The sequence below is a fragment of the Aythya marila genome, assembly GCF_965140915.1.
Source record: "Aythya marila genome assembly, chromosome: Z".
In the NCBI taxonomy this organism is placed as follows: domain Eukaryota; kingdom Metazoa; phylum Chordata; class Aves; order Anseriformes; family Anatidae; genus Aythya; species Aythya marila.
This window is the reverse complement of record NC_139080.1, coordinates 85371818-85397004: the sequence shown is the minus strand read 5'-3', so window position 1 is coordinate 85397004 and position 25187 is coordinate 85371818. Positions and strand designations below refer to the sequence as shown.

General features: G+C 51.7%; 1 protein-coding gene across 8 annotated transcripts; it reads right to left on the bottom strand.

Moving 5' to 3' along the window:
• Positions 1-12698: 12698 nt before the first annotated feature.
• Positions 12699-25132, bottom strand: NR2F1 (nuclear receptor subfamily 2 group F member 1). 8 transcript variants are annotated; one of them, XM_082783548.1, is made up of 5 exons: positions 24268-25132; positions 22148-22262; positions 20722-21249; positions 15774-15961; positions 12699-13430 (listed from the first exon to the last, which is right to left on the bottom strand). In XM_082783548.1, exons 1-5 carry the CDS (start codon positions 24713-24715, stop codon positions 12910-12912), a joined length of 1800 nt encoding a protein of 599 aa, XP_082639674.1. In that variant the 5' UTR covers positions 24716-25132; the 3' UTR covers positions 12699-12909. The 8 variants fall into 8 exon arrangements, with proteins under 8 accessions (XP_082639674.1, XP_082639677.1, XP_082639675.1 ...); XM_082783549.1 differs by lacking the exon at positions 12699-13430 and adding an exon at positions 13482-15689 and having other exon boundaries at positions 24268-25128; XM_082783551.1 differs by lacking the exon at positions 22148-22262 and having other exon boundaries at positions 13317-13430; positions 24268-25117.
• Positions 25133-25187: the final 55 nt, after the last annotated feature.

Genomic DNA, 25187 nt, shown 5'->3' with positions numbered 1-25187 from the left:
TGCAGGAATTGGGAAGAAGCCCTAGCAATGCTGAGGGTGAATTTGGGAAGGATGCCCTCGCTGCCTAGAGCTCATAGTTGTCCATCCCCACCGCGGGTGCTGGCTCTCGCCTTGGGGAGAAATCCTCAAAAACGCCCACACCACGCGCAGCCCTGCGGGGACCAGAGGCCCGTGTTTGATTTCCCGACCCTTGAAACCCATCGCAACTGTCCTGCTGCCTTCGTGGCAGCGCGGCACGGAGCGCCTCTGCGCTCCCACCCAGCCCACACCCGCGGCGCCACCTACACCGCTGCGCGCCCGCGGACACGCGTGGGCACCGGGGGGGCTCCCCCCGCGCCCCTTTCCCACCTCCCCTCGAGCTGTGCCGGGCTGCGGGCCACCCCTCCCGGGCTCGCCCAGCTCCGCGCCCCCCTCCGAGGGCTGCGCGGGTTTTGCGCGGCCGGCAGCGCGGGCGCGGAGCCCCCCGCGGGTGCAGGCGGGCGGCGCGGCCGTGCCGCGAGGCGGAGCGCCACCTAGCCCCGGCCACGGGAACCGGCCACGGGGCGGCGACGACGCGGAGAGCCGCGGAGAGGCGCGGAGGGGCCGCGCTCCCCTCGCCCCCCATTTCTCCCCCCCCCATTCCCCGTCCCGCCGCAGCGGAGAGGGGGGCGCGGAGGCGGCTCCGCTCGGCACCCGGGGGGACCCCTCCGGTCTTTGTCCTTCATTTGTCCGCGGGGTTATTAGGATAATCTATTTCTCCGTCTTCGCTAATTAATTCCGCGCGAACGCGCTGCGCCACACGCGTGTCGGCGTGCAGGGGGGGGAGGGGGGGGCGGGCGGCGCGCACCTGGCTGGCAGTCATCAGCCCTCGGGGCTCGCCGTCCCAGAGAGCTGCCCTGGAGGGGAAATATCCGAAATTCCCGGCCCTGCCAGCCGCAGCAATGGCGCGTTCCCAGCAGGGACCTGGGTGCGCCCGGAGAGCCAAGGTGGTTTGACAAGGGGGGCACAACGGGGTGCGCTGAGTGCTGCGTGACAGCCGCAGCGGTGCCGCGAGTGAAACTTGGAAGCCGAAAATGCCCTTATCTGCAAACAAACAAACAAGCAATCAAAGTTTGCCGTGTGTTTAGATCCGCCTTCCAAAGAGAGCAAAACAAAGGCAAAGCGAACATTAAATCTCCGCTCCCGCTCCCGTCCCGTGAAGGGTCACCTTTCTTTTCTGGAACTTGCAGGGCTCCAGGGGAAAATAAATAATTAAGTGGGTAGATAGTTAAATTAATAAATAAATGCTTCTACCTCGTGTTTGCACTGTTTCGGCAAAAATAACCCAATACGCCCGTGGTGTGTAGACACCAGAGTGGGTCTGCAAGGGCATCTGAAGCGCTCCCACTGCTGCGGAGCCACCGCAAGTCCCTCGTCCAAGCCCTGTCCCTGTGTTTGGAAGGAAACGACTGACACCGGTGAACGGCTGTGTGTCCAAATATCTTTATTGTCACGTCCTTTAAAAATTTTACTTGGTGACTTCAACATTTGCAATCAGATACAGACATTCCCTAACAGAAAGCCATGCTGCTTTCTGCTCTGCAATAATGCTTTTGTTGTTTGGGGTTTTTAATAACTTATTGATTCGTGTTTTGTCTACATCAGAGTGCAAAAATGTTACTGCAAGTCTCTTTGGCTTCTTTCTTCCCTCCTTTATTTTTTTCTTTCTCTCTTTCGCTCTTCGTGTCTTTCCTTCCTTCTTTCCTTCTTTGGCTTCTTTCTTTCTTTCCTTCCTTTTTTCTTTCTTTCTTTCCTTCTTTCTTTCTTTCTTTCTTTCTTTCTTTCTTTCTTTCTTTCTTTCTTTCTTTCTTTCTTTCTTTCTTTCTTTCTCTCTCTCTCTCTCTCTCTCTCTCTCTCTTTCCTTCCTTCTTTCTTTCCTTCCTTCTTTCTTTCTCTCTTTCTCTCTTTCCTTCTTTCTTTCTTTCTTCCTTTCTTTCTCTCTCTCTCTTTCTTTCTCTCTTTCTCTCTTTCTCTTTCTTTCTCTCTTTCTCTCTTTCCTTCTTTCTTTCCTTCTTTCTTTCTTTTCCTTTTCTTTCCTTCTTTCTTTCTTTTCCTTTTCTTTCCTTCTTTCTTTTCTTTTCCTTTTCTTTCCCGTCTTTACTCTTTTTTTTTTCCTTTTTTTTTCCTTTTTTTTTTTTCTTTACTTTCTTTTCTTTTTCTTTCCCTTCTTTCCCTTCTTCCTATCACTTTCCCTTCTCTTTCTTTCCCCTTTCCTTTCTCCCTCTCTTTATTTTTCAATTTTTATCTCCCCAGCCCCCCATTTCTTCCCCTCTCTCCATCCCTGTCAGCATGTGGGGACGCAGATCGAGATGCGGTGGGACCACGACGCCCGAGGTGCCGTGTCGAGCAGGTGCACCCCATTTCTTCTCCGTGGCACCCTGCGATGGGGAGCCGTCCTTCCGGAGCCCCACTTCCCGCTGGGGCAGCGCCCGGCATCTGCCCCGTGATGCAGAAATGATGAAATTAGCACCGAGATAATAACAGTATTGAGCTGTTCGGGCAGGTTATGCTGCTTAACCCCGGCGCAGGGCAGCGGGGGCGGCTGTGCCGGGCACCCCGCGGATCGAGGCGGAGGGGGGGGTCTCCGTGCGCCCCCCCGGGGCTGCCCCCGGCCCCCGGCGGGTCCCGAAGCGGCGGCGCGGCCGGGGCAGGGGCCGGAGGCTGCGCCAGGGTCGGGGCTGGGCTCGGGGGGCGCCGTTATTAAATCTCGGGCTCCACCAGTGAGGTTTCCTCCGATGTGGAAGGTTCTCCGAGATAGGGAACCCAGCTGTTTAATTTAACATTGATTTATTGCTTTTAAAAGTAAATTTACACACATGCCAACAGCACTCCGTTTTGTTTCCCCAGACCCAAAGATTTATTTTCTACTTAGCGCTTGTCTGACAAAACAATGTCCTTTAACTTTATTACACATCGATGAGGAAATCTGTCTTATTTTTGGTAGGATTTATTGCTCTGTTACTTGTGGAGCCTTTTTGTGATACAGCAAAAGCTCAGGTCGGAAAATAAACACCAAGTGAAAGCCGGGCATAGAAGCAAACGCCAGTAAAGGTAGCAGCAGCTAGTTGGTGATGTTATCGCCCCTGTTAGAGTCCATCTGCAGCCAGGACCACGATTAGGAGAGGGGGAAATCATTTAAACTTGGCGCACGCAGGTAGGTGGTTGGGTTTTTTGTTTTGTTTTGTTTTGCCTCTCCGTAGTGTTGACTGGCTCTTCCTTCATTTGCAGCAGCGAAGGGTCCCTAATGCCTCATGGCTCTCCGCAAAGACAGCCTGTGAAACCTATCTGTAATTGTTGAAGGGAAAAAATGCGGGGTTATCCACACCACGCTGCCTTACCTCTGCGCAGTAAACTCCCAATTACCAAATCTACGTGATGGCTGAACTCGGGGGAATTACTGTACTTTGAAGCAGCTTTTACGGTACACTTCATCTACGTTTTAGTTTTCTTTAGTTCTCATTAAAAGGCCACTTTCTTCTTTTCACTGATATACCACTGTCTTTGTGTCCTTCATTTCACACTCTCGGGGGAAAAAAAAAAGTTCTCAGATCTTATTTGAGGGGGTGGGATGTAGTAATAATAACAACAACAATAACAACAACAACAACTACTACTACCACTACTGTTAGTACTACGACTATAACTACTACTTCAACAACTACTGGATTTCTTATTGTTTCCCCTTTTTCTACCTTAGTGCAAATATTTTATTTTAAATCAGGGCTTGTTTATACTAACGAAAGGTCCTTAGGTAGGACAGTGGATAGAGGGATACTCCAGTGGTATTTGAGAAGGTAAAATAGGAGATGGACACAGTGTGAACAAATCTCTCTTTCCTTCTCTCTCTCTCTCCTCTCTCTCCCCACACCTTTTTTTTTTTTTTTTTTTTTTTTTTTTTTTTTTTGTCTGTGTGTTCCGGGCTCAGTCTCACAAACCGATTTCTCGGAGAGGAATCTAATAATCACTTTAGAGATGTTCAAATGAGGACACTCGCTCTTTTCTAGCAAGAAGTAAAGATGTGACAGGTTTTGTTATCGGGGGTATAGCCAGAGCTTTGTAAGATATTCCCTTTCTTTCCCCATAAATACACCATCTTTAAATAAAGACCCCCTGTCTTAAAGCGTGACTCTCCCCGCTGGCTCTGTCCACTTTCTGTCCGGTGTGTCCACATAAATCCAAACTTCATGTCACTTAACATATTTTAATGATTTTACCAACCCAGTCAGACTTGTGTGGGACTTTTGTTTATTTTTTTTTTTCTTTCCCAGAAATTGTACACGACTTTTCCCTGCTAACCCCCAAGCCCGCTTTTCCCTTGACCAGCCTTGGTGGCAGAGAAAACAAACCACCCCACCAAAGCAAATAAAAGGGGGGCTCAGCGGAGCGCTGGAAATCCTCATGTCCGTAGGAGCAGCGGTTCTCTGGCCAGCCTTTTGGGGAAAAAGAAAAGAAAAGAAAAAAAAAAGAGAGAGAAAAAGAAAGAAAAAAGATATGGAGCTCCCTGTCACTCAGAGCGGGGCCGTTCCCCCCACCTGCCCCACGCCCCAAGGGGCAGGCCGGGCACAGAGGGACCCGGGGGGGGTCAGAGGGACCCGAGGGGGGGTTGTGACCCCCCCGCCTTTTCTGGCCCTGGCTTGCAAGGCCACTGCAGGCAGGGCAGGGTAGGCCCCAGGCGCTGGGGTGCTGCTTGGGCACCCCCAGCCAGCGGCCAAACTGGGTCTGGGGGCAGCAAAAGGTTGTTTTGTTTTTTTTTTTGGGGGGGTATTCACCCCCTCTCTCCCCACCAGCTCACCCTGCCCGGTCCCGAGGTGCAGCCACGCCCCAGTGGTGCTCCCCCACCCTGAGCGCCCCGGCTGGGGGTTACCCCCTTCGAAAAGCCATGGGAGCATTTAAAAGCCACTTTTTTTCCCATGTTTTTCTTTTTCTTTTTTTTTTTTTTTTGGGGGGGGGGGCGGGACATGGGGAGCCGGGGGTCGCTTGGGGTGCCCCCGGACCACCTGCAGAGAGGCCTCGTCTCGCCCAGCGGAGGGTCGCCGCCGCTGCCCCCTCCCCAAACAAGGGGGGGTCCCGGGGGGGCGCGGGGGGCGCAGGTAAAGAAAATCCCGGGCGCTGGAGCGGCGTCGAGCGCAGCATCCGGGGCCGTGCCCGCGCACGGTTCCGCCTTGATATGCAATTAAATTACAGCAAATTCCTCTTTAAATAATATCTTTGGGAATCCTTCTTTAAGATTCAAGGATGTCTGAGGTTAAGTAGCTTTTAAAACGTCAGTTCTAAATGGCTTATGCAATGAATAGCTACCTTCAAATCCTAAAACCATTATAAATATGCTATACATATGGATGCCAGTTTATCTCTACATATTTCTTTTTAAAATGAGGGAAGCATTCATAAAAAGCTACTTGGAACACTTTATTTTAGGAAAGCAGATGTTAATTTTTTCACATATCATTTTATGACCAAGTACATGTGTAACATTGGAAAGCATCCAGAGCGCCTCTATTATTTGCTAAATGACTGTTAGTTGAGGCATATTATTCCCGGCATAACCGAGGTATAGGTTATATCAATAAAATAAACATCTGTGATTTTAGCAGGAGAGGAAAAAAAAAAAAAAAAAACAACAGTTCCCATAAAAGTGGGGAAAGCGTTTGTGTAAGGGAGAGCACACCTGCGAAGGAGTAAATTGGCCGTTTACGCCGAAAACAGGCGCTGTGCTGTACAGAGAATGGGGAGGGGGAGAAACTCGAGGAGAAAACCGCTGCGGCTCGGTGCGCACCGGGCTGAGGAGCCCGGGGATGCTTTTTCTAGGCGAGGGCTGCTCGCCTTGCCCTGGGCAGCGCGGCGTGTAGCTCGCAGGAATGCATCACCCGCAGCTTCCTGCTGTCAGTGGTTAGGGACTCCCGGGGACTTCGAGGGGCTGGGTTTCTCCTCTCGGCAGCGGAACGCCCCGTTTTTGTGGGGAGTTTTGCGGGGGGCTCGGCTCGGTGAGCGCAGCCCAGCCCGGCGCGGTGCGCTGCCACCGCCGTCAGCCGCCTGCGATGCTCCGCACTCGGGAGGGCGAGCGCGCTGAGCTAAGGTTTAACAAACAGGGGCTTTATTGATCAAAAACGAGGGATAAATATGAGTATCTATTATTTATCTGCGCACAGACGTAGGCACACGCGCGGCGGCGTGTCATTACCCGGGACGAGGGGAGCCGCCTGCGATCCGGGGGCAGCAGCGGCTGCTCCTCGCCTGCCTCAGCCCTGCCCTGCCTTAGGAGGTTTTTTAATATTAAAAAAAAAAAAAAAAAAAAAAAAAGCTACAAATATGAAAAATAGGTCACCGGTAAAATTGGTCCCAGCATGGAGCGTAATTGTAACAAAACGCTGCCGAGTAAAACCGAGGAGCTCGCTGGCTGCTGGTAGCCTCGTCGCGAGCCATCTGGTGCGTATTAAAAGCGGCGCTGTAAATATTGCCGAAAAAAATAATGCATTATCGGCTCCGCTGAGCGCCGGGCCTGCGAGCTTCCCATATGCTGGGCTGTGCGGGCGCGCAGGGAAAGGTGTCTGCAGCCAGGGGCAACTCGGGCATTGTTCGGCGTGGTCCTAAGGGCAGCCTGTCCCGACGGGGGGCGGGGGAGGAGGGAAGGCTCTTCTCCCCTCTCCCCTCTTCCTCTCCCCTCTCCCCGTCCCGCTCGCTCTGACGACGGAGGGTATGTAACTGATGACGTCACTTCGCATCAGGGCCCGCAGCAGACGTGACCCAGGCAGGAACTCATCTGTTTCTCATCACTTGGGAAGTTTCTCTCGCTCCCTCCCTCCCTCCTTCCTTCCCCCTCCATTTTTTTTTCTTATTTATTTATTTAATTATGTATTACTTTTTTTTTTTTTTTTCTTTTTTACTTTTTCCCACGTAAATAAGGGACCGGGTGATGGAGCGGCACCGCACGGCCAGGCCGCGCCCCGCTGCCCCCATCCCACCCCTACCCCATCCCCATCCCAACCCCATCCCCATCCCCATCCCATCCCCGTCCCATCCCCGTTCCCGCAGCCCCCGGCCCCCCCTGCCCCGTCCCACGCCTTCTCCTGCCCCCACGCCATTGTTCGCGCCTGCGAGCAAACTTTGGCTGCCAATTCAAAGCCCGGCAGTCCCCTGGCTCCTGCATTGTACTGAGGGTCACTTACTCTTTTCTCGGAGTTGGGCTCTGCTCCTTAATCTCTCCTCTTCTCTGCTCGTCATGAGCTGACGCCTTCTCCCCATGCACCCGGAGCTGCCTCAGAGGCTCGTCCTGATAAACCTGCTGCTAATGACGGCCCAGTGCAGCGGGCACAGGAATAAAAACTCTCCCTCTCTGCCCTTTTTCTTTCTTTTTCTTTTTCTTTCTCTCTCTCTCTCTCTTTTTTTTTTTTTTTTTTCCTCCGGACTGCATTCCCCTCTGACCGCTGGCTTCCTTAATTATGGGAGCTATATTTCTTCCCTGGGAGTAATTCGCGGGGATTTTTTAGGTGGAAAGGCGTTTCAGCGGAGTTATTTTTGAGCAGGGACCAGTGCCCTATATCCAGCGGCTTTGAGTGAAGTGCAGATTGAGACATATCGGGTTCCCTATAAAAGGATCATTTCTTGTGGGAGGTTGGACACGAAGTTTGGACTCGTGACTTGCATTCCTGAGAGACATGCATATTTTAAAACAACAAAGCAAGCTCGGAAGAAGGCTTAGAGGAGGGGAGAGGGAGGAAAAAAAAAAAAAAAAAAAAAAAAAAAAACTTGGAAAGAAGTTACTAAGTGACAAACATCTGTCAACATGGACCAATTTGTATGGCTCTCTGGAAGAAAAAGTACCTGACTAGTTTTATTTATCACTTCAGGGAGCCGCAGCTACTTTGCTGGAAGTTTGTGTGGCTCTCCAGCCTCAGAAACGTCGCTCAGAAAGGCAGTTTGGCTCAAATCTGGGAGTTTAAAGCGCTTTCTGGCCTTTGGATCTAAGTCCCAACTCCTTCTTTACTGGCTCTTTGTGCAGAGCAGGTTCAGCTCTTCAAAAGCTACCTGACTCCCCCCAAAATAACCCGGAGGAGGAAAAAAAGACAAAAGGAGAGCAAACGCGGAGGCTCGTGTGTCTGTGTAATGAAGTCACCGGTGGACCCGACCCCGCAGCGCAAACAACGGCTGGGGAAAAGCGAAGCAAAACACGGAAAAAAAATAAATATATGTATATATATATACACACACACACACATATATATATAAGGGGGTCTCTTGTTGCCCCCTGCAAATAAGCAGGTGGGGAGGAGGCGATGCTGTGAGCGGGGCCAGGCCCCCAGGCTCCCGGGACGAGGGGACGAGGGGTGACACGGACACGCGGGGTCCGTGGGGTCGGCGGTGGGGTCGTGGGCAGGGCGTCGGAGGCTGGAAGACAAAGGGCGGCGGAGGCCGCTGTCCTCCCTGTCCCCCCTTGTGTCCCCTCTGTCCCGCCCTGTGCCCCCTGTGTCTTCCTCCCGTGTCCCCTCTGTCCCCTCGTGTGCCCGCTCTGTCCCCGCCGCCCGCCCCACGGACACACGGGGCGCGGACACGCGGCCGGGCGCGCTCCCGCGGGGGTGTCAGCGTGGGGCTCGGCCCCCGGTGCGCGTCGCCAACCCCGCGGGGAGCGAGCGCGACCCCCGAGGCCGCGGTGTGTTGGCCGGGCGGTGGTTTTAGGGCCGGCCTTCGGCCTCGCAGGCAGCGGACGTCTTCCTCAGCCAACACAATAGGACAGCTCGCAGCCCGCTTCTCCTTCAAGGAGCCTCCCCCCGCCCTTTCCCATCCTTTCTTCCTTCCTTTTTTTTTCCTTTTCTTTTATTTTCTTTTTTTTTTTTTCTTTTCTTTTTTTTTTTTTTTTAACAACTGGGGATATTTTATACCCTGTAGTTTTGGATTTGATCCATTGCTTTAAGCTTGACGGAGGGCTGCGCAGACAAGGAGATGTATATACACTATTATACAGCCATCATTGAGATTACCAACAGTGAGTCTCTTGTCAGCCAGACCGTCCTGCTTTGAAACACTACTCACATTATCCTGATTTTTCAAAATTGGGGGTAAGCGAAGGGAGGGGAGATACTATTTCCCACTGTCCCTTTTGTTAATTGTTTTCCTTCTTCGCAATCACGTTTAAAACCCGATCGGGCCCGTTTTCACGTAGTGGCTTTGTATTTCTGGTGGAAACCATGAAGGGTGGAAAAAAAACCCCTGACATCCCTCCTCGCCTCCTCACCCTCGGTCCCAATATGCCCCCTCGGCCAACCAGTGCTCCCTTCCCTTCCCTTCCCTTCCCTTCCCTTCCCTTCCCTTCCCTTCCCTTCCCTTCCCTTCCCTTCCCTTCCCTTCCCTTCCCTTCCCTTCCCTTCCCTTCCCTTCCCTTCCCTTCCCTTCCCTTCCCTTCCCTTCCCTTCCCTTCCCTTCCCTTCCCTTCCCTTCCCTTCCCTTCCCTTCCCTTCCCTTCCCTTCCCTTCCCTTCCCTTCACTTCCCTTCCCTTCCCTTCCCTTCCCTTCCCTTCCCTTCCCAGGTGGCTGCAACTTGCACCCGTGGGAAAATCTCCAGTGGGACAAGCCCCAGCCTCAGGAGTGCTTAAAAAAATAAGAAAGCGGATGGGCATGGGGTGGGATTACGATGGGGATCGGGATGGGGTTGGGATGGGATGGGATGGGATGGGGATGGGGACGGGGATGGGGACGGGGACGGGGATGGGGATGGGGATGGGGGTGGGGATGGGGATGGGGATGGGGATGGGGACGGGGATGGGGACGGGGATGGGGATGGGGATGGGGATGGGGATGGGGATGGGGATGGGGACGGGGACGGGGACGGGGATGGGGATGGGGATGGGGATGAGTATGGGGGGAAGCCGTCCATCCTCAGGCCTCAGGGGAAAAGGAGAAGAGGGTAGGGAGGAGCACGAGCTGTAGCGAGGGAGCCAGATCTCGCCGTCCTGGTCCTCGCAGTTTTAGGGTTTTCCACCGGTGTTTGAGCCGGATGTGGTAGGAGGGGAGCAGGGGTAGGTGCTGAAATATTTAAGGGAGCATTTAAGCCCGGAGTCTTCAATGAGTGACGAAGGGGTGGGGGGTGGGGGTTGTGGGGAGAAAGTTGGAAAATGGATTCGCTGACAAGTAAGGATAATAAATGAGAGGCGCTTTCAGATAGATATCTCAGACGTGAAATTGCACCCAGCTGGTTGTGTAAGCAAACAAATAGTTTCATGTTAGGGACTCTCGACTTGTGGCTTGATGAATAGAACACGACAGAGGTAAATGGCTCTTTAACTCATTTAGGAATAAAACTCTTTGGCTTCCTAAGTAAAAGACCTGGTGACGCCATGGATCCTGAGCAAGCACTTTAACAAGAGTTTTATTAGTTTCCACTTGTGCTCTCAGATCTCTCTCCTTCCTCACCTCCTCCCTTCCGAATCTTTTTTTTTTTTTCTTTCTTTCTTTTTACCCTTTATTTTTCTTTCTCTGCCCCCTCCTTCTCTCCCTCCCTTCCTCCCCCCTCTCTCCTCTTCCTCTAAAACTCCTTCTGCCAGGAGGGATCCCCCACGTCACCGGCCCTGGGAAAGCCGGCAGGTCTGCAAGGTGTCCGGGCCAGCCTCTCTTGGGCGAGGGGACTGCCCGCGGCCGCCGTGAGTTGTGGCTTTTGACATTTACTCATTTGTAATTCTCGCTGTGCTCCGGCATCGCTGCAGAATAGTCATCCTCAGCCGCTCTGACCCACTGGGGATTGAAAAAGCTGGGGGGGGGAAGTATAGGAAAAAAAAAAATCTCGTGTCAATGTCAATGACAGTGAAGCCAATTATAAAGGGAGCCTTTTAAAACAAATATATAGACGCGTTTGGTGGAGATCATGCCATTTCTGGAATCGGCCCCAGGATGGAAAGGGACTGGGTGAAAAGTGGGCAAGGGTGGTGGAGACCCACTTCTGTCTGTTCCATTGAAGCACAGGGTGGACCAGGGTCTGGGGAAAAACAAGAAAAAAAAAAAAAAGAGAGAGAGAGAGAGAGAGAGAGAGAAAGGAAGGAAAACCCACCGTAAAACAAAACCCAAACCCCACAAAACAAAATCCGACCCCAAACCTCACCCACCCCAAACCTGTTGTTCCGTGACTCGAGAACCAACCCTTTGAATAGTCAAAATGCTCCATGAAACCGGAGGAAGCATGTCAACAGTGTCCGTAATAGCCGTGCACGCACATGAGGGAACATCGCCTGTGAATGGCTGCGTGCCTGGCCGCTGCCGGTGGAAGGGCCGGGGCGAGCCCTGGCCTCCGTCCGTCGGTCCGTCCGCCGTCCGTGTGTCCGTCCCCGCCTCGCCTGCAGCGCATCGGGGCCGGTTCAACCCCCCCCCCCCCCCCCCCCCCCCCCTACCCGCGCCGGGCCGCTCAAAATCTGCTTCAAAGGCGGCCGAGTGCTCGGCTTTTGTTGCAAAGGGGACGCATGACGTTCGTGTATGGCAGGTAGATTGGAAGGAAAGGAAATAAATAAATAAATAATAAAAAGAGCAAGAAAAGGAAAAGAAAAGCGAAAAGCCGAAGAGCCCTTTCCACCCGCCAGCCCACGCTCCTCTCCCCGCCTAGCCATCCATCCAGCCTCCCCACGCAGGAGGCAAGGTGGAATTTACTTTTTTTTTCCCTTCCGTCCCTGGTGCTCTTGTGCTGCCTCCTGGCATGACCCCGGGCAGGGCCACTGGCTGGGGCGCTTCCAAGCTCGACCCTGGGCGCATCCCACACACCTGCGCGGCCCCGCAGCCTGCAGAGCCCTCCCCCCCTCCCAGCCCCTCTTTGACCCTCCCCAAAACCAAATCTCGTCGCGGAGGGGCTCGGGGGGCAGCGGCGCTGACCCTTTGTGGAGCTCAGAGGCGGGGGCGGCGCCCCCTGCCCCGCAGGTGGGGGCGGGGGGAGGCAGCGGGGGAGTCCCGGGCGGGCCGGGGGGGGCCGGGCAGGGTCAACCTCGCCCCCGTCCCCCCGTCGGGCGGCAGCTTTGGGGGCAGAGGAGCTGCCCCAAGGCAGCGCCGGGGAGAGCGGAGCGGAGCCGAGCCCCGGGCATCCCTCCCCGAGCCCCCTCGCCTCCGCCCGGGCTCGGCCCTCCACTTAAAAGTATTTCCAAATATTTATTCGATTGAATATATAGCGGGGGGCTAATTGGGCGGTGGGAGGAGGCAAGCTAGTTAGCGAGGAGCTAAAAGGTAGGGCCCTTTGTATAGGTCGCGCTCTCCGCCGCGGCAGGGGCCGGAGCGGGTCCGCAGAGCGGGGATGGGGTGGGAGGGGTGGGCTGGGACCCCCACTGCGGCCCCTATTTGCCCCCTTTTTTCCTCCCCCCACCTCCCTCTGCCAGCGTAGGTGCCGAGGACCGCGGCGGGCAGCCCTGCGCGACAACGAGGCAGGAGAAATGTAGCTGGAGATGGTTTCAAAGCAGTATATTGTAGCTTACGAACAAGTCAGCAGAAACTTGCGAAGGGACCCCGGCCCCTCTCCACATTCACATTGCTTTTTTTTTTTTTTTTTTTCTATTTTTTTTTTTCCAGCAACACAGCGCTCGGTGACGCGATCATACAGTATTTTCAGCCGCCGTATGAATGCCCGAGAGGCTGGAGCGTGGCAAAGGAAAACATCCACCAACACAACGCAGACTGGGTTATTTAACACTTCAGAACACAATACTGTCTTATAAGCAAAGTTTAATAAGGGATTGAAACACTTCTTTCTAGGCACATACATGGAAATAAGTGCATCTCGTACACCTCCTCTACACCTGCAAGTTTCTTGGCAATCGGTGGGTTATTATTATTCATAAATATGAAAATTAATTGAAAAATACGTTTCTGACCTACGAAAAAGTTTATCTGTTTTCATCAGTGGGATAACACTGTAATGAATATATTTACATCTCATTGGAAGAAACCGAGACCTGTCTTTCTCTTCCGATATCCCCATTTGTTTGTGTGTGTGTTTTGTATATATGTATATTTATTATTATTATTTTTTGCGTGTGCGTGTGTTTTGCGTGTGCGTGCGTGTGTTCGTGTTCCAGTTAGTTTGCTCTGCCTTTCGGTGCTGACCCGGCCGGGTCCCCGGCCGTCCGCCCCACCAAAAAGCTTCTCCGGGTCCATTCCCAGCGCCTCCCGGGGCGGGATGTCCCTGTCCCCGGGGGGCTGCCGGAGCCCCATGCCCGCGGGGGGCGAGGGACGAGGCTGTCGCCCATGTGGGAGAGGAAGGGAAGGAGCCTCCCCGTGCCCGGTTTCCACCCAGGTTGGAACCCACCCGCGCCCCCCACGCAGCACCTGCGAATCCAGGCCGCCTCTCGTTGCCGAGACGGGCTCTGCCCCCACGGAGCCTCTGCCCGCGATGTTGATTATCCAGCTATAAGTGCCTACTGTATAGAGCTGCTCTCGCCTCGGATCTGCTGCGCCTAGAATATTAAAAACCCCAAGCGGGTTGGATTGAAGGATCTTGTTAATGCAAAAAAAAAAAAAAAAAAAAAGAAAAGGAGAGAGAGGGGAGAGAGAGAGAGAGAGGAGAGGATGGAGGACAGCAAATTAAAAGAAAAACATTGCCCATGATTCCACAAACTGAAAAGCCAACCTCATCCGGGCTTGTTTGGAGGGCACGGGAGATGTCTGTGTGTGGGGGGGGATGTTATTTTTAAAGATCCGGCTTTATTAATACGTTAAGAAAGAGCTCCCTTGGTAGTATGTGTTCTTACAGCTCCGTCTCAGATCCTATAAAACATTAATGCACTGAAAGCTGTTACAGAGATCTGCACCACCAGCTAGAAGCATTGTGAAGCCTTTACCTTCAAAGGAGCTCCATTACAGAAATGATTGTTAATTTTCTTTGAAAAAAAAAAAAAAGAAATAAAAAAAGAAAAAAGAAAGAGCACAAGCCAAAATGAAGTGGGGCTTTTGGCACAGACCTGGGACCCAGCCTGGCATGGGGTGCTCCCACCCGTGTTCCTGTGAGGAGGGGCACACATGTGACAGGCATGAACATGGACAGCAGTGGCTCACCACCCAAGGAGCCAAAATCCAGTTGGTTTTTGGTACGAGTGGGCTGGGAGTACCCTCAGCACACAGTGACAGGAGAGAAGCAAAAGAGCGAGGGCGATGTTTCAGCCAAGAGCAAGCGCAGCGCATGCTCACCAGAGCATGCTCATAGGTCTATGAGGCCTTGGGGTAGAACAGAAGAAGAGGGGGAAAAAAAAAAAAAAAAGGAATAAAAGCAACAGAAAGAGCCAGGTAGACACCACTATGCCTGGGACAGAGGGTAACGGGGGTCATGGCTAGGGTATGCCTGGCCCCACACACCTCCTCACAGTGTCAGTGGGGTAGGGTGACTTCAATCCATGCCCATGGTTTCTGGAGGGAGGCAGCAAGGTGTAAACTCGGCAGGAACTCCAGCTGGTGGGAGAAGGCCTCCAAGTGCAGGCAGGCCAGTGTGGCACAGGGCACAGGTGGCAAGCCCACCACCCCCATCCCAGCATAGGGAGCCCACCTGCGGCACCGTACCAGGACCCGCAGGACCTAGGCCTCGGCAGCACAGCCAAGCCAGATTGGGGGCATCACGTGGTCTGCACAGCTTGGCTGGCCCCTCACAACTTTGTATTTTATTTTATTTTATTTTTTAACGTTCTCCCTTTTAACACCACTAAAGGAGTTAAAAAGTCCAGGGAGGTTAAACTTTTTTTTTTTTCTTTTCCTTTTTTTTTTTTTTTTTTTTTTGGTGAACTGTTGGCATGTTTCAAGCAACAAGACTCATGGGTTGTGGGGTGATAAGTTGATTTTTTTTTGCTAAATTCTTTTATTTTTGTTTAAATTCTCACTTCAATTTTAATTCTTGAAGAACAGCTTCGACAACATATATCGCACTCATTATAAGAAGCAAAGGGTTATATCAAAAATTATTAGTATAGAATCACAGGAAACCTGGTTTGGAACCAGAAAAAAATACAAAACAGATATAGATACATAGACACAGGACAATTTTTTTATAATTATTTGGAAAATGTTATTTTCCCCTAATTCTCGTTTCTTTTGTTTTTCCTTTATGCGCATACGATGTTTTAAGTTTTACAAAAAATGAAAATAAAGACTAATATTTTACAAAATGAGTAACAATGCTCGTGGTAAGTGTTTGCGCGTGGAATTTTGTTTGTTTGTTTGCTTGTTTGTTTGTTTTTCATTCTACACAAGGTTCAGTTCAGTTTCAACGCATTTTGTTTTGTTTGTTACTGTACAGCATATATCAACAACAGTCCACAATAAATCCTGGAAGATCCAGTATCCCCTTCAGGTTTGATTAATATCCCCTCAATACTCATATTTTTTTGTATTTTTTTTGTATTTTTTTTTTGCTTTTTTGTCTTTTATTATTATTATCATCTTTTTTTTTTTTTCCTCCTCTCCAAAAGGAAAAAAAAATAAAAAAAAAAAAAGAAAAGCAAAACCGACCAAACCGAAAACCAACCAAAGCACCAGAACCTCCACGGACGCCAAGGTCCGTCCTTCTCCCAACCGCGGCCACACCTCTGATCCCACTCGGGCCTTTTCTTTTGTTTTAGTGTCCGCCTCCCGGGGCCCCCCCGCACCCCGACTGCCCCTCGGTGCGAGCGCTCCCGCCTCCGCCGCCGCGCAGCGTCTCTGCCGGGGGTGCGGGCCGGGCTCTAGGAGCACTGGATGGACATGTAAGGCCAGTTGAAGCTGCTCCCCGACAGTAGCATATCCCTGATGAGGGTCTCGATGGGGGTTTTACCTACCAAGCGGACGAAGAAGAGCTGCTCGATGACGGAGGAGGAGACGGTGCGCAGCGAGGGCAGCCGCAGCAGCAGCTTGCCGAAGCGGCTGGGCTGGTTGGGGTACTGGCTCCGCACGTACTCCTCCAGCGCGCACTGCGACTTCTCCTGCAGGCTCTCGATGTGCGCCGCATCCGACAGCCCGCAGGCGTCTGCCGGCCGCACCGCGCCCGCGGAAGGGCGGCGGATGGGGGGGGGGAGTATGGGGGGGGGGGTGGAGGAAGGAGAGGAGGAGGAGGAGGAGGAGGGGGAGGAAGGGAGAAGCGGTTAGTGGCGGCGAAGCGGACCGGGAAGCTGCGCGCCGGCGCCCCCCTCCTCCCCCATGGAGGGGGGGGGGGCACCCCCCCGAGATACCCCCCCCCCCTCACACACACACACGCTCCCCCAGTTCCCATCCCCCTCCTATAAATAACGCGGATTATCAATAACCTGTCCGCCGGGGTCGCTCCTCGCTCATCCCCACCCCCCCCGGTGCGTATTTCCGCGGGGATGCGCTGATAGCCGTGCCATCCCACCCCCCCCAAAAAAAAAAAACAAAAAAAAACAACAACAAAAAAAAAAACGCCGCGACCTCGCCCCCTCCCCTCCCCATCATCATCATCATCATCATCACCCCCCCCTCCCTCCCCCGTGTGCATCACCGCGCTCCTGGGAACCGGGAGCGGCCCCCGGTAAATAACAGCGGTGGGAAAGGGGGGCTGCCGGGAAAGGAAATTGTAATAATAATAATAAAAATAATAAAAAAATAATAAAGGGAAAGAGAGAGAGAGAGAGAGAGAGAGAGAGAGAGGCAGGGACTGCGGAGCGCGCAGACACAGAGCGAGTTTGCTGACATGGCTGCGCATCGCAGGGAGGCAGGGGATGGGGTCTGGAGGGATGCCGAGGGGGGGTCCCTGACTGCCTGCTACGCACCAGGGCGCGGAGAAGCGGCTCCGCACCGCGTCCCGGCGGCTCCGCGCCCGGCAGGGCCCACACACTAAAAGCCGGGGCCGGCGGTGTCCAGAACCGCGCCCCACGCACCGCGCAGGATGCGGCCGGGCGGGGAGGTGCGCGGCCGGGGCCTCCGCGGGTGCGCAGGGAGAGGGGCAGAGGTGCACGCACCATCGGCGTGTTACACGCGCAGCCCCGCGCCCGCAGGAGTAATTGTGCAAGGAGTGATGGCTGGCTGGGGGTCTTGGGCTGGGAACTGAGGGCAGGGAAGAGTGGCGTGATAACCTCCGTGGCTCAAATATCTACATTGTTTCACAGATTAATAATAGATATTATATAAAAAAAATAATAATAATTAAATAAACAACAACAACGACAAGAAGACGTCAGGATCAGAGAGAGGCCGTCAGCTGGCACTGCGGTTTTACAGAGATCAAAGGCAGACTTTGCTAATGTATAGATCTGTATATGAATTAATGCATGTTAATGGCCCCCCAAAAGGACATTATAAAATTGTGAATGTAGAATTATGACCCTGGAAGGACACAACAAATTATTCAAAAAAAAAAAAAAAAATCTGTAGCGACTAGATTTTTGAAGTTTGCCTTCTCATATCAAGAACTGGCTTTACAAAGAATTCTGAACACCTTCATCTACAATACTGTGGCCTCGAGCAAAAATACAAATAAAACAAGCCATAATTCAAGAACTTCTGAAGAGGGGAACCTTTGACCTGAACTGCGGACTTGGCATCCCTCAGATATACAATTATCTGAGCCAGACTGCTCTGCTAACCCATACTGTACCTTTAATGCAATGATATTTTGCAACATCTAAAGCTCCAGGTTGCAACATATATATATATCAAACGCTCGGGCCTGTTCTTGTTAGCAATATATATCAAAAACACAGGCCTGTTCATATGTTGATTGCCACAAATCACACTCCATATTTACATATATCTTGCTATTTTACATGCATTATCTGCCCATTATGCATTAGGATTCTATTCAACTTCCAAACAATGCAATATGAAAGGGTCTTACTGACACCCTAGCAGGGCTTTTTCTTTATGCCCCATATGTCATACCCTTAAGGTTAGTAAAATATTTATCAGATATTTATGGTAAGTGCACCTATACTGCAGGTCACCGGACGCTGTAGATGGGGCAGTTGCTGGCTAGGAGGGCGGCAGGCAGGAGAAGGAGAAAAATACGCCTTGGGATTTGCATTACGCCGCCAAGCACGTCTGATTTTTCTCGTGCCGATAATATCTATTGAGCTTTAATTATTTTTAATAGTCTGGCATATGCGTTTATTTGGATTTTATTTCGGATCCTTAAAGGTGGCGGTGGGAAGGCTTAATTCTCCCTCTAGAACGGGATTAAAAATAATAATAATTAAGGGATGCACAGCTCGATTAGATTATTGAGTCCAGAGAAGCGCAATCCATGGAAGAAATAATGCAATACATGTTTACCGAAGGTGAATTATTATCCCATCTCAGAAAGTGGGCTAATGTGAAAATTCTGTGTGCCTCACTTTTTCATATGGCAGTGTGTCAATACGGGAAAGCTCTATATTTCTTCCCGCAGTCTATGGAAAAGAAATTATGTAAATAAATAACCATTACTGTTCAGCACACTCCAGCCTTCTTCTTTGTAGTAGTGGGAATGTATTTCATGTTACGCCTTCAGAAGAGTTTAGTGTTCAGAAAATATAGATGTAATCAGCTGGCATCTAACTAGAAATCAAAGTTCTTATTGCGCTGCAAATAGATTTATTGGATTTATGTTATTTAGCTCGGTCCCTTCCTGGAAACGTTTATTTATGACGAGGAAAAGGTAGATGCAGGAATTAATAACTCTAAAGAAAGAAAAAAATAGAGAGAAAAGAAGAAGAAGGTGGAGGAAAGAGAGAGAGAGTCAAGAAAGGGAGCAGGTTTTGGGTCACGACCCAGTCGTTGGACGGTGTCCAGAATTTTACGGATTAAATATACTATCCGGAGCCCAAATGTAAAAACCACAACAGGAGAAACCCATGCCAGCTTTAAATACGAAGTCCTTAGCAAAGGACTTAGGACAATATGCCTAAAAATGTCTTTTCCATCAGTCAAAGTTTGTTTAAAAGTTGGACGACTTTGAGAAACGCTTCCCATGAATTCCCCTCTGGCTAAGCAATCAAAACAAGTTTAGTGAAAAGTGGAAATGTGCGGATGGGGGTAAGGGGTAGATTACTCCTGACAGCTGTATTTCCATTTTCTGAGATGCCCCATGCGATCCTGCTCCAAAATAATATTATTGTTCCCTTTCTAAACCCCATTCACGCCCCGCTCCATTGTGGGAACAGGCTTCCCCCCTCGTAAACATTTAATTATTACATTTGTTTTTAATATATGTAAATGAGGGGCTCATCTAAAGCCTCCAACTGCCTTTCTAGCCAAGGTCGATCATCTGAGGAAGGTAAAGGAAGGAGGTGGGAGGGGGAACAGAAAGAGAGGGGAAGAGAGAAAAATACGAAAAAGCCCCCTTTCCCCCTCAAAAAATGTCCTAATTTGGGGAAATCGTCTTCCCAGCGCCTTTGGCGGCGGGAAGCACTGAGGCACGGGCCAGAGCTTTCCTAATTTCTCGAAGTTGGGTCTGGGGGGAGGGGGTGGGGGGTGGGGGAATCACAGAAGGGTTCTCCCCAATCGACCCTACTTATTGATGAACACCCTGAAATGAATGGGGATGGAGAGTGCGTAAGTCTGCAGGCAGGCTCCGGAGTTAAATCAGCCTGATAAATGCTGCCAGGTCTCTTTGTCACTTTTGAAAAACATGTTTCCATCAGGAAGACTTATTAAGATAAAATGCATTAAAATGTCGAGCTGGCTATTCAGTAAATCTTCCATTTGTTTTAAGATCTGCACTTTATCCTCTGCAAAGAAATATTCCCTCCAACGCCGAGAGACTGCATTTGCACTGGAAGTAAAAGGGGGCAGTCACAGTACATGTCTCCGACCACCCTGCATACAAATTAGATACTCCTGTCTAAATAAATTATCTGATGTTCAAATCGATATTAATACTACATTTGCTACATTACAATATTGTGCAAATTTAGGAGTCATTTTAATACAATGTAAATACTATTTTTCATGCATGAAAGGCAACAAATATTGATGGATTATAAAATGCTTACTGTTAAACAAGGCCTTTGAACGATTTGCCATCTTTGTTCAGGAACGCTTTTAATTTTGCTTTGGCCTAGTTTTAAGTCAGATTTATTAGGACTATTTAGTTATCACTAAGTGAGAAGACCAGGGTGAAAAAAAAAATAATAAAAGGATAACAATAATACAACAGACAGCAAAAAGGAAAGTAATAATAATAAAAGGGCTCGAACCAAACAACAACAAACCGGACAGAAAAGAGACAGTGGAAAGGGAGAGTAGAAAGAAAAAAAAAAAAAAGAAGAAGAAGAAAAAGGAAAGAAAAGAAAAACAAACAAGTAGAAAAAGTGGCAATTAGCCCCATCGAGGCGATAATTAGAATAATAATTAAAAAATGACGTTGCGAGGCCTCTTATCTCGCCTCGCTTCCACTGCCTACATTTCCACCGCATCGTTCGTCTTTGATGTTTATAAATTTCTCTCTCGCAGGTTACAATAATAGAAGATGTATTATATTCTTATAGGCTACAACCAGAGCACTTCAAAGGCGATGTTAATGCACTTTCCTGCCGGTTAATTTGAACCATCTATCATCAGAAAAAATTGTTAACACGCACGCACGCACGCTCCCGCCGTCTCCGCTCGGCCCGATGCACGCCCGCCTGTGTTTGGGACGTTTGGGACTCCGCCGGGGGGTGGCGAGGGGGCGAGGCGGGGTCCCGAGGCCGTGTCCCCGCGCTCCCCGCCGCGACCCCCGCGCGCATCGCCCCCGTCCCGCCGCCCCCCGCCCCAAACCTCGGCGCGCCCCAAACCTCTTGTCCCGGCGCTCACCTGAGGTGAAGAGGACGATGGCTTTGAGGCAGCTGTACTCGGCCGAGTCGACGTGCAGCGCCTTGAGCTTCTCCACCTGCTCCTGGAAGATGCGGATGTGGTCCATGAAGGCGACGACGCGGTCGGCGGACATCGGGGAGGCGTGGAGGCCGGCGGCGGCCAGCAGCGGGGCCACGTGTAGGGGCATGGAGCACTGCGCCGCGTTCAGCACGAAGAGCTCGCTCCAGGTGAGCCGCAGCAGGGCCACCTGGTCGGTGATTTGCAGGTCGGGGAAGAACGGGATGTTGCGGGCCCACTCGACGGCGCTGAAGAGCAGGCGGGCGGCCAGCTCGCAGATGTTCTCGATGCCCATGATGTTGTTGGGCTGCATGCACTGGCTGCCGTAGCGGGAGGTGGGGTAGGGCTCGGCCCGCAGCAGCAGGGAGATGTATCCCGAGAGATAGCAGTGCCCGTTCAGGGGGTCCCCGTTGGTCAGGGCGTACTGGCCGGGGTTGGGTTGGGTGGGCGGCATCCTTCCTCGCTGAACCGCTGACAAAAACAAGGAGAGAAGGAGAGGAAATGTGCATCCAGGAGGCTCGCGGGCATCGCCCCGGCGGCGCTGCCAGACAGCCGGAGACAATGCCGGGCTTCTCCCCCCCGGCACACGCACGGGCACACACAGCCAGAGGCATGCGGAGCCGGGCAGCTGCGGCAGACCTGCATCGCCCCCCCGCCCGGCACGGCACGGCACGGCCCCGGCCCCGGCCCCGGCCCCGGCCGCGACCCCAGCCCCGGCTCAGGCACCCCCAGCACAGCAGCGGCAGCCAAGCGCCCCCCGCCCCCCAAGACAGACAGGCTTCACGAAAATAAACACAGATTAAAACAGAGAGAGAGAAAAAAAAAAAAAAAAAAAAAAAAGGAAAAAAAAAAAAGAAAAAAGCCAAGGCAAACAAGACAAATCCGCCACCCCCCCCCCCATCCCTCCCCAACCCCCACCGCCGCTGTGCCCCCCTCCCCTCTCGCAACAAAAGGCAGCCCCACACGTAAAAATAAAATCAAAGGAATCCTCCGGGTGGTAAGAAAGTGGGGTTAAAAATCACAGCCAGCTGTTAAAAATATAGCCAAGCTCTGTTGTGGATCCCAGCCGATTGCCCTGGTAGCATTGAGATTTACAAGTGAACTGCTGTGTTGCTTTTTTTTTTTTTTTTAAATAAAAATCATAAAAATAAACGCGTCCATATTCTTCAAAAATACCACATCATTACCCTTAAAACTGGAACAGGTCGCAGCCCCCCAGCTCCCCACTGCTAACTTTATTACACAGAACAAGCTTTCCATAGAGGACCCCCCCCTCCCCCGCCCAGCAAAGTTCTCCCTGCTAAAAGGAAGAGAAAGATTAAATATTATCAAGGGAAGGGGAAAATAAAACAAAAAGGTCCGAACTTACAATAGCCAAACATTCGTGGAAAAAAAAGGGGACGGTGTAATTAATATCTTTGGTGCGCTGTTGCCACTGCAAAAGCCTGCAGTCAGCGTTGCACAGTGAATGCACAAGCTTGCAACTGCAAAAACACTGGATTCATTAACCATCTCCACACAGAGCGTAAGCATGCCTCGAGTCCCGAAAGCTGACCAAAGTTTTTTTTTTTTTTTTTTTTTTTTTTTTAAGTGTGTGTGTGTTTTACTTCATCAGTGCCAGCGTTTTCAGCCGCATGCCATGTAAACAAAGGTAACTTAAGGAGAAGATACAGCTACTCAGGCTTATTTCTGCTCACACTCACACACACTCACACACATGCTCACGCTCACACGAGCACGCACACACTCACTCACGCACACACGCACACGGGCTGGCACGCAGATAATTCATCTTTCTGGCGTGGCACATTTCCCCAACTTTCTCTTTTATTCCCATTTAGCAGAGCCACGTCCATTCCCCACCGAGCCCTCCAAGTCTCCCGGGCCGGACCTTCCTGCTCCTGCCCTCCAGCCCACCTCTGCCTCTTGGATCTGCTTTTAAACTTGGCAGTTATTTATCAATTAACTGCGAACACAAATCTATGCGTTTTTTCACCCCCTTCTCCTTTTTTTTTTTTTTTTTTTTTTTTTTCCTTCCCCTCTCCCAGACGCCTACCAACAGCCCCTGAAGCTACCAATGAAGTCGTCATATTTGCGAGCTCTTTCAGATCTGGAGCACCTTCGTTCCTTTTCTCGTGGCATACAAAATAACAATTTCAAAACCAATTAAGGCAGGAGTAATCCCCAGTCCGCAAAACCGACTTGTTTCGCTGGTGTGACTCTCAGGCATCTTTAACGATAGTCACAGGGTAAACTTTCACTGTAAACCGAGAAACACATTTCGAGGAGAAAGAAGGGCAGGAAATCTTCCTACGCGAGGAACGAGCCTAAAAGCGAGGAAAACCACAGCAACTCTTGGAAGGGAGAGGGGGGGAAACAAACAAACAAATATATAAATAAAAGAGCACTTGGAAATGGTGAGGAGCCCACTGCCAGATGCAGGCTAGGAATTCTGCTAAAATGAGAAGGATCGGTAAATAGGTTATAAATCGCAATTTGTATGCAGGCTTTAAGGAGAGGGTGGAGTTTGACGAAGAAATAAAATGAGCAGCGTGCTAAAAAAAATGACAGAAGTACGGAAACCCGGTTCACTCACAAACTTTCCTTTGAACGCATGGAGTGAAAACAAGGCCAGATCTCGCACAGAAGCACACTCTGGGGCACCGGGAAGCGCAGGGAAGCGGAGATACAGTAGCACATTTCCCCCTCCTCGTCCCCCCACCCGCCTCCTTTTACTCTTTTCTTTCCTACTTACACGTCTTTCATCTTTCTTTCAGGAAAAAAAAAAAAAAAAAAAAAGAAAGAAAGAAAAAAAAAAAAGAGCCTGGGAATGGATCTACCGAGAAGTGTTGTGGGTTTAAAAAGAAATGATGGGGCGGGAGGTGGGGGGGAAAGGAAGCTGAATGGAAGCACATCTCGTACAGAGAGAGAGATGTATCTCCCCCCACCCCCCGGTCTCATGCCAACAATAGACAAAACCACATCCACACACACGCACGCAGACACGCGGAGAGGCAGACACACGCGCGCGGAGATAGCGGCTAAACGATAAATATTTAGCGAGCGATCATAATAATAAATTCTCGGCACAATGAGCGGGGAAGGGAAGAGCGTGGCGGTGCCGGGGAAGGGGGTGGGGAGAAGCAGGAGGAGGGCAGGAGGCACAAACCAAAAAGCAAAAGAAAACACCACCAACCACCATCCACAATAACAACAAAACCTGGTGCAAAGCTGCCAGATGGAGTGCAGGCAGAGGGAGAGATTGACATGTGCATGTAAATATAGAGAGACCTAGATCGCCACGGAGAGCTGCAAATATATCCGTACACACACACAGACACACTCTGCGCGCGTGTGTATGCACGTCTCTGTGTGCACGCGTGTGCGCGGCCGGGTGCGCACGCCACACGCTCACTCACACTCGCACACACTCGCACGACAGCCACGGGGGGAGAGGGAGCGGTAGTATAGTAGGGAAGAAATATTCACCTTCCCGCCTCATGCCCACTTTGAGGCACTTCTTGAGGCGGCAGTACTGGCACTGGTTGCGGTGGTGCTGGTCGATGGGACAGTTCCTGTTGGCACGGCATGTGTAAGTTAAGTTCCTGCGGACGCTCCTCTTGAAGAAACTTTTGCAGCCCTCGCAGGTGAACTGGCCGTAGTGCTTGCCGCTGGACTTGTCCCCGCACACCACGCACTCGATGTGCTGCTGGCTCTGCCCCGAGCCCTGCTGGCCCGGGCCCTTGTCCCCGGCCGTGCCCGGCGTGGAGGGGGGTCCCGGCTGGCTGGGGGTCTGCGGGGTGTGCGGGGCGGCCGAGCCCCCTTGCTGCTGGGGGGGCTGCTCCCGGGCCGGCTGCGCTGCGGGGTTGGGGCCGCTCGGGGTGCCCCCGGCCACGTCTTCCTGCGGATCTCGCCAGCTGCTAACTACCATTGCCATATCTCGGGCCCAAAAAAGTGCTGGGGAGCGGCGCGGCTCGCTGCGGGCTGCCGGGGAGAGAGGCGGGGGGCGGGGGGGGGGCGGGCGGCCGGGGGCCGGGGGCGAGCGGGGAGCGAGGGGACCGTGCCTGCCGCCTGCCTCCGCCTCGGCTGCCGCTGCCCTGCTGCCGCCGCCGCTGCTGCCGCCGGCTGGAGCCGCTCCTGCCGTTTTCTTTATTTTATTTATTTTCCGCCGCCAGACCCCCTCCTCTCGCTCCTCGCGCCCTCGCTAATTTTTCCTTCTTCTTCTCTCTCTCTCTCTCTCTCTCTCTCTCTTTTTTTTTTTTTTTTCTTTTAAGGAAAAAAAAAAAGGGAGGGGGAGGGGGGCGTCGGAGGATTTTTTATCCTCTCTCCCTCTTTTCTCTTTTTCCCCCCCCTCTCCTTTTTTTTTTTTTTTTTTTTTTTTTCTTCCCTCCCTGCGCTGCCCCCCCCTC